We start from the raw sequence: 9,351 nt of genomic DNA on the forward strand, positions 1-9,351 counted from the left end.
GTCTTTTACATAAATAAAATAAACATATTAAATGTAAATAAATTTTTTTGGTATTGTTTAAATGTAATTAATGATCCATGAGTTTCGGTGTTTGAAACGTTGAGACTCGAGTTTGAGTAGTTGAGAGTTGGGTGTTGACACGTTTAATAGTTTAAGTTTTAAGTTTTAACTTTTTAATTTTCAAATTTCATTTAGTTTTATTATTTTAAAATTTAAAAGTCTTAATTGATAACTCTTAAGTCTTAATCTTAATCGTTAACTTTTTAATTTTCAAATTTCATTTAGTTTTATTATTTTAAAATTTAAAAGTCTTAATTGATAACTCTTAACTCTTAACTCTTAAATCTTAATCTTAATCGTGAACGTTGTTTCAGTTTCAGTCTTTCACATTTTCACTTTTGTGAAATCAAGCATCAGGGTTTCAAATTTCATTTTCACGTTCATGCTAATGCCATCACTTATCGTTGGATCTACTTGGAGTCTTCATTATCTATCTTTTGTAGTTTTGTGTGTGAGAAACTAGGATTTGGAGTTGAGGAAAAAATAAATATAAATTTCAATATTGATTTTTAATTTAGTCTAAACCGAATCCAAACCATTAGGCTAAACCGTTAGTCAACCCGAACCCAAACCGCACCAAACCGAAACCGCACCGAAACCGTTATCTTTTAAATGGGTTGGTTTGGGCTGGGGGTTTTTCAGCCCGAAACCGTTAGGCCCGGCCCAAAACCGCTCCAAACCGCACCGTTGACACCCCTACAAGGAACAAAGGAAAACCCTAATTCTCTGTCAGATATGAACTACTCATAATACCCATTAAGTAAACCCCAAGTACTACTACTGTGGAGTTTACTCAGGGGGAAGGAGAAGAAATTGGTGATAGCAAAAGGCTCACTTGTTTAGAGACTGATAAGAAATATTGTTGGAGTACGAGGAATACGGAAGCAGAGCAAAAAGACGGAATGTCGTTTTTGCAAATCTAACTTGTAGATAGCAGGATAAATGGAGAGTACCCTCGAAGGATTTAAATAGCCTCAGGTATTAAGACGACGGTTGAGAGCCAAAGGCAACCAATGGCCCAGATCGAAGAAACGCTTCGAATTCCTCAACAGGCAAGATCAACGATCATAAGGAGGCCACATGGAAATAGACACATGATACGAGAGTACCTCCAACCGTCGCACCACCATTTAAATAATGGTTGTATTACCAATTCATTGAAAACAATGAATGGTATACAAAGGCAATAAAACGTTTGGACTTCGCAGCAAAGGAAGGGAAACGGGTAGACTTTGCAATAAATGAAGGAGCAGTGGGGGAATAAAGGCTAAGGCATCTTTCCCGAACATCTCTTCAATGAAGTATACTGTTTCCAGACGGTCGGGAAGTTGAGATCTGATGGAGGCGCTCGACAGAAAAAGTATCCTTCGCGCCATCCTTTGTGATTAGAAGGGCAAGTTCCTTTGGCGAGAATGCTACCCCTCCAATCAAGCTCAGCCTTATTACGTTTGGAGAGCACAACCCAATCGGGAGGATGGGAAATAAAAAGAAGATGAAAGTGCATAAAAAGAGCAAGAGAAGGCGTGAGGCCGAGCTCAAAGCATAAACCCAAGAAGCCGACGATAAGACTCCAGCTATTGGGAAGGAGCATTCCAGGGCAAATGTCTCAGTGATTCAGAATGGCTGAGAACAAAGGATTGAAAAAAGGAAAGCGAACCCCGCTTTCCAGTGCATCTATGGATAGGGAAAATTCGCCTGGAAGGATTGAATCAACCCTCTCATCAGGATTGGGAGCCCTAAGATGGTAAGAAGAAGGAAAATCAAAACCCTGGATGGCCGAAAGAAGGGTTTCCTCCTTGTAAGAGGAGGGAACAGAACCAGGTCCACCATTAGACCTGGAGGTTTGTTTTGACTGCTTAGAAGATTCGGCAGTCACCTTAGGAGTCGTGGATGGTCCAGACTCAGGAAGGGCAGAAGAAGCCTCGGTTTTTCTTTCTAACCTATTCTGGTTATCTGCGAATTCTTGCCAGAGGGCGGTTAGGGTTTTATTATCACTATCCGACTGCTCAGAAGGAAGGGAATCAAAAGCTTCATTACCACTACTATTACTGACGCTGGGTACCAGGGCAGAAGAAACCCTATTATCCTCCATTACTAGCTTCAGTAAGGTACAAACAAACAAAAAAATGAGAGACAAGGAGTTTTTAACTTTGCAAAAGGATCAGTAAACTTACTGATTCAGTGAAGCAAAAGCTTGAGAGCGAGAAGACGCGAAGCAGACGATGAAGTTTCAAATCCAGACAAGAAGAATGAAACCTACGAAGACAACGAACTGCTTTTAAGCAACCGCACGAGTGTTCGAGGACCTGACCGATCGAGATTGATTTAGCATCAACGGTCGAGATTTGAAGACGTTTTGAAAGTTTGAACTCACGAATCCGAAACAGGCGTTCGGAAACCGTCGCTTAGGTTACGTGAGCCACGATAGATCGACTGCAAAGACGCGTGGCATTGCCCTCACAACGCTCGAGGAAAAGTGACCACCGCATTAAATGTGATATAACATTTAGTGGGTTATGCGAAAACCATGGCTTGACGACGAACCCAATTAAAAACCAAGCCCTCGGGATCGACCGAACGCTTGGTTTGGGGGACTCGTGATGTGGAGAAAATATGATCGAACCTGATTCATACTTGGTTTGACCTTCGACTCCGGTCGGGACGAAAGGAATCGACTCGCTTCCGAGCGAGCCGGGTCCAGGAGATAGCTTGTTGAGGAAGAAAACTAAACTAGCAACAAGCACGCCCTAATCCGACTTATGGATTAGGTTAATTACCCTAATGATGGCAGACACAACTTGGCGGCTGTCACTTATCACTATTGAAGGGATAATCATCAGATAACCGTGAGGTTATCTTAGGAGTCCTCTACTAGTTCAAACTAGTAGAAGTCTATCGCTCAACGGATCTAACTATTAGAATCCAATGACTATCCGAAGAAGGCTCAAATACATCCAACGAAGAAGATTCGAAGGTACACTCTATATAAACATCACTTACCTACAAGGTAAAGGAGAGATCCAGATCCGTACACACACATTTGGACGTAAACACTCAGATGCTTATGATCTAAATCGTATTCCAATTACTCATTCCTTAGCTCTGCGCTTCTAGCAGAGCCGTTTGTGATTAAGTTCATCGACTGACTTAGCATTCGGAGGTGGACTCCCGACCCTAGCGGTCGAGCCACATCTGACGCTTTCGTTTTGCAGGTCATTCTAAGGAGATCTAAGGGCTGAGCAGATTTTGGACGCATCATGAAGCAAAGAAGTTGTGTTTTAAGATGAAAAGAGAAGGATTTGAACCTGCAATCGCTCTACAGTCAATTCTGATTGATCTCTTTATGAAATCTTATTGTATGTGTGATGCTTTGGAGGTGTTTGGAGAGATGTCGAAAAGGAATGTAGTTACTTGGACATCAACAATTTCTGGTTGTGTTCGGAATGGTTCTCCTGAAATCGGTATTTCTTTGTTTTTGGAGATGATTAAAATGGGTGTTCTTCCCAATGATGTCACTCTAAATGTCGTACTTCAGGCTTGTGCTGACCTTTCTATGTTGAATATGGGAATTCTGATTCATTCTTTGGTTATAAGAGCTGGGTTTGTTCATGATTGTAGAACCAAGATTTGCTTAATTGATTTTTACTCAAAGTGTGGCTTAGTTGATTTAGCCCACCAAATTTTCAACGGAATGTTGAAGCCCGATTTGTTATCTTTCACCTCTATGATTGGGGGTTATTTAAAGAGTGGTTTGCTGGAACAGGCATTTGAATTGTTCTGTAGGATGAGGAAGTTGGGGCTGGACCCAAATGAACACACCATCAGTAGCATTTTGGTTGGCTGTCAACCAATAGTTGGTGAGCAGATTCATGCTTACATGGTTAAAACCTTTTTGGATCAGAGCGTCTACTCTGCTAGTGCTCTGATTGAATTTTATTCAAAGAACAACTCCTATGAGAGTGCCAAGCTGGTTTTTGAACATTTAGATACTATGAGTGTGGTCACTTGGAGCTCAATGATCTCCTGCTGTGCCAGAAATGAGCTTGGATATGAAGCCCTGGTGTTGTTCTACAGAATGATCAATTTAGGGATCAAACCCAATGAGTATACCTTTGTTGCTGTTATCGGGGCTTGTGGTTTATCCCCTATGTTCATAGGAACGGGAAAACAAGTCCATTGCTCTGTGATAAAGTTGAACTTGGGATTGGACATTCGGATTTCAAATGCTTTGGTTACCATGTATGCAAGAAACAACCAGGTAGATGAACTTGGAAAAGTATTCGAGAAAATCCAGGATCCTGATGCTGTTTCTTGGTCTGCTGCCATAACTGGTTACACCCAAAATGGGTTGAGTGAGAAATCAACAAGCTTGTTTTGCCAAATCATAAGAGAGGAGTTAAGCCTAACAAATATGGATTTTCTGGTGTTCTTAGTTTGTGTGCTACTCGGGCTTTATTGAATCAAGGAAAACAGCTGCATGGTTTTGCAATGAAGTTAGGATTTGATGCTGATGTTTGTGTGGGAAATGCCCTTGTTAATATGTATTCTAAGTGTGGAAAAATCGATAATGCGTGGTTGGCATTTGATGGCATGCCTAGACATGATCTCATGTCATGGAACACATTAATTCACGGGTATGCTCATCATGGGCATGGGAAAAAGGCCCTTCAACTCTTTGATCAGATGGTTAAATCAGGGTTCATCAAACCTAATGATGCTACATTTGTGGGAATCTTGAATGCATGTAGTCATGTAGGTTATGTAGGTTATGTAGATGAAGCACTTGAATACTTTAAAATCATGGAGAGCTGCTATGGGATTGTCCATTCAATGTCTCACTATGCTTGTCTAGTTGACATTATGGGCCAAGAAGGAAGGCTAAATGAGGCCGCCTGGATTATTGAACAAATGCCATTTGATCCAGATTATTTGATATGGAAAACTCTTTTAGGATCTTGTAGAGTACACTCAAACTTTGTGCTAGGTAGACACACCGCACGGAGAGCTATTGAATTGTTCCCTGACGATTCTGCAAGTTATGTTCTTCTTTCAAACTTAATTGCTGACTGTGGGGAAAGATTGGAATCAGAGAGGACAAGGAAGATGATGGAAAGAGAGGAGTAAAGAAAGATGCTGGTTGGAGTTGGATTGAGATAAGGAGTGTGGTGAATGGATTTATTGCCAGGGACAGAAATCACCGAGAAGCAAAAGCCATCTACCAGATATTCGATGATCTTCTATTGAAAATGAAAGAAGAAGGCTACTCCCCAGACTTCAGCTGGCAACTATATGATTAGTGACGAGTGAATAACTGATGATAATACTACCATAATGGAGATGGAATTGTGGTCTTTTAAATACCAAATGGTAAGTCTTTTTTAACCTTTTTCAGTTGTATAGATAAGGAATACTGCTTATGGGTTTAGTACTGCAATATTCAGCATGTTTGATTATAAATTTTGAAGTCTTGAATTATTAAATCTCATACTTGATTTCTAGACTTTCTCTTCCATTGACTTTCACTTGCAATAGACTGAATTGCTTTATTTGGCAGAGTACCAACACATTTCTCCACTTACCTTAATGGAGTGTTTGCAATCTGTACTCATTGCACCCTCTGGAAGATAATTGATTGAAGAGTTTGGAAAATTGGGTAAAACATCTCTTCCAAGTTGGTTCGCTGACTTTCTCCAAGGACCATTTCCTAGTATTTGGAGACTTCTTATTCGTTGGATACCTTGGTGATTTGGAATTCTTTTTCCAAATAGTTGCCAAAAATGGCTGTGAAAGGAGTAGCAGTATCCAAATGCTTTCAAAGTGAATCTAGACCTTGTGTAGATAATCATGGCAAAAGGAAAGCTACCAAAGAAGACCACAAGGCAATGCAGAGTGGGGACAAAGCATCATTGCCTCAGCTCAGTCAAATTGGAGTTCTTCAGGTCAATGTAAGTAAACTTTAAGGGCCTGTCAAAGTTGAAGCACCTGATTGTAAGCAAGAAAATAGATGCAACGGCCATTCTGTTCACGAAGGTAAGGTCCATTAAAGTCTTCAATATAAATTTTTTAATCCAAATTGGCAGAGTGTTTCTTTCATTACATGCCTGATAGATTGCAGTTACCCATGACAGGACTTTGAAGGTTCCCCCTCGTAAAGGTCACTCACCTAGTGCAACTTGTGTAAGAAAATTTTCTTTGGTCTTCTATTAGCTGGTACCTTCAAATCTATCCTTCCTCTGTTTGCAGTTAAATTGGGCAGACCATCCTCTGTCTACAATAATTTCTTTTTCTCTGCATTATGCTTTCTATTGACTACAATTTTCTTTTAGACCAGATTATACACTTCTCAGTAATTCATAAAGAGTGCCATGAGCTCATGTTGGCAACTTGGCACAAAGTAGAAAGTGATTACCAAAATATAGGGGCAATAGTCCATTTTAAATCAAAATTCTGAACATCAAATTTGAAATTTCCCTGATATTTATATTGGAATATGCGTCTTTCCACTCCTACAATGCTGGTGCCATTTCGAATAGATTTTGGTGTGTGAAGTGATTTATTGAATGGTGAACTTCTTCATATGTACAGTCAGTTTCTAATATGACGACTTTATATTGGAAAACCATTGTTGCAGAGTTGTAAAAATAGACCAACTTAACTTTTGTCTTGCTTAATTAGTACAACTTTTTTGCAGTTTTACCGGTCATGTCTCAGATTTCTGGAGTGATGTATTGTGAAGCCTGGACCACAAGCATGCAGAGAGGTCTGGGAGGTATTAACAGGCCTTATTGATGACAGTGAAGGTACGTGAGTGTTATCAAAAGGGATGAATCAATCAATCCCCACATCTCCAAGAATACTTAATTATCCCAATTATCCCAATTTCCCATTTTTCATCTAGAAGAACCGTGGCATAGAAATCAAGTAGAAACATGGCACATTTTTATAGATCATTTATTCATGATAATATATAAGAAGGTAAACACAGAGAGTCGGCGCTCAGGGGGAGCTTTTATATTAATGCCGCTGAGTGGGTGTGAACCCAAAGACTTGCCCTAGAGAAGTTGAGTCATTAACCGCTTTAACATACCAAGTTTGGCTAGTAGTATATATCCTTGAAATCACTACCATGAGAACACCTTCCAGAATTCAGTGTTCGGAAATGGGCTGAAATATATGCCATCCGGTCTTACCTTCCTATAGCATTCCTGGCTTCTCTCAGCGTTGCAACTTCTATAATCATCCCTATCGGGTTTATAGATGTCAAAACAACTGTGCTTGGCTTTCCAATCCATGCAGCACCAAAAAAGCGTCGTTGCAAAAAAATTAAGATGGAAGCGCCACTCAAACTCCTTGCCATAAGCAACTATTTGAGGACCCAGGTCGTTATCTTTGGATTTGCAATGGAGATTTAGTATCTCATTTGGACCCAAGTCATTTATGACATGAACACCCATTTTTCCTTGCACAAAATATGGCTCAGTAAGGACGATGAAAACACTAGGACTACGATCAAAATCAAGGCATTCATGGTTTCGAGTTTCTTCAAATCAACTGATTTTTTTTTTTTTTTTTTTTTTTTTATGGTCCAATGAACCCCATACCACTTAAATAGCTCTGAAGGAAATTAAGGTAATATAATAAATAGAAAATTTGCGGATGATTTGTTCCAAATATAGTGTAATTGTTTCCCTTCTGTGGCCTATATTTAATACTTTTCTTTGTTTGGATTTTCTACTAAAAATGGACCTTTCCCAACTGGATTCTCTATTTTTGGGGTAGAAAAATAAATTTCGTTAAACCTAACTTGGGAAGATGAAGTCCATTGATGAAGATCATGGACCATCATTTCTCTGAAATTTTGGGTGCATGTTTCGGTCAATCGGGGTGTTGGCAAGGAACGAACTTTCGTTCGTTTTGCCCGGTTCGCTAAGGCGATGAACTGGGCAAAATGGCGAAATATCGCTGAGATTTCGGCGATATTTCGCCCCCCCCCATTTGGAAATTTCGCACCCAGTTTTGAGTAATTTTAGTCAATAATTTTGGTAAATTTGATGCATATTCTAATTTAATGCAAATATGTGATTAATTTGAATTATTTTCTATAAATTCTTCTACCTAGTCATATTTAACATATTATCTTTTGAGGCCTGCATCATTCGAACATAATTGGAATGATTATCCATTCACTATGAATATTCTATTACAAAATCCATTCATAATTTAAATTGTTTCCATAAATTATTTCATGTATATATTTTCCCTAACCACATTTGGCATGTTGACTTTTGATGGCTAAATCACTAGAATATAGTTGGTAAGATTGCTCATTAATTTTGAAGATTTTGCTATAAAATGTCTTCCTATCTATAAATTATTCTATGGAGATTCCCTCCTAATTACAGTAAACACATTAACTTTTGAGTCTTGAATCATTGGGATAGAATTGGTAAGATTTTGGGATAGAATCGCGAGAGAAATCGCTTAAAAAGTGCAAGAAATAATATAAGAATAGGGAAAAAAATTAAAAAAAAATGATATTTTCTGATATATCAGGAGAAATGGCGATATATCGTTTCGCCCCTGGTTTCGATTCACCAGGGGGTGATTGATATTTCGCAAAATTAAGTTCCTTGGATGTTGGCACTTGGCAAATTTTAACTGATTTCTAGAAATTCTTCCATGTATATTGTTGAAATCTTGTTGAGGATTATTAATATATATATATATATATATATATATATATATATATATATATATATATATATATATATATATATATATATATATATATATATATATATATATATATATATATATATATAGTAGGATATATATAGTAGGGTCACAATAGGGTTTAGGCTCAATTCGCGTCGCATAGGGTTCGATCCGTAACCCCAAATTAACATTACATAGGCCCTTACTATATATAAACGATATAATCAACTCCTCTCAACCCAATGTGGGACTAAATAAAAACCATAGGATAAAAGACACGATTAAAACATATATTTATATAAAAATATAAAATAATATTAATTAAGTTTTAAACATATTTACAACACATATTCTCCTTCCTAACCATATTTGGCACGTTGCCTTTTGAGGCCTAAATTATTGGGATAGGGTTGGTAAGATTACCACGAAGATTCCGCTACAAAATCCCTTCTTAACTTGAATTATTTCTAGAAATCCTTTCATTTGTTATCCTCCCTAACTACATTTGGCATTTTGCCTAACTTGCCTTTTGATGCCTAAGTCATTGTGGCAGAATTGGTAAGATTGTGGGTTGAC

At 38.2% G+C, this 9,351-nt stretch overlaps 1 protein-coding gene and 1 pseudogene across 3 annotated transcripts in view; both read left to right on the forward strand.

Annotated features, from left to right (window-relative positions):
- The window catches only part of LOC149008469 (pentatricopeptide repeat-containing protein At2g27610 pseudogene), a 44,849-nt pseudogene extending 37,049 nt beyond the window's left edge, over nucleotides 1–7,800 (forward strand). The window contains exons 5-7 of one of the 2 annotated variants that reach the window (XR_016174987.1): nucleotides 5,615–6,090; nucleotides 6,189–6,237; nucleotides 6,752–7,800. The product of XR_016174987.1 is annotated as a pentatricopeptide repeat-containing protein At2g27610 pseudogene, transcript variant X2 (transcript). The remainder of the gene's footprint in view (nucleotides 1–5,614; nucleotides 6,091–6,188; nucleotides 6,238–6,751) is intronic. The other variant, XR_016174986.1, reaches the window with a different exon arrangement.
- On the forward strand, nucleotides 3,235–4,525 carry LOC149008470 (pentatricopeptide repeat-containing protein At4g39530-like). The gene has a single exon (XM_089164959.1). The coding sequence runs from the start codon at nucleotides 3,344–3,346 to the stop codon at nucleotides 4,517–4,519; it is 1,176 nt and encodes a 391-aa protein (XP_089021085.1). The 5' UTR covers nucleotides 3,235–3,343; the 3' UTR covers nucleotides 4,520–4,525.
- Nucleotides 7,801–9,351: the final 1,551 nt, after the last annotated feature.

This window comes from Hakea prostrata, chromosome 8 (genome assembly GCF_041222555.1).
Source record: "Hakea prostrata isolate BN-2017 chromosome 8, UWA_Hpros_2, whole genome shotgun sequence".
Taxonomy (NCBI): domain Eukaryota; kingdom Viridiplantae; phylum Streptophyta; class Magnoliopsida; order Proteales; family Proteaceae; genus Hakea; species Hakea prostrata.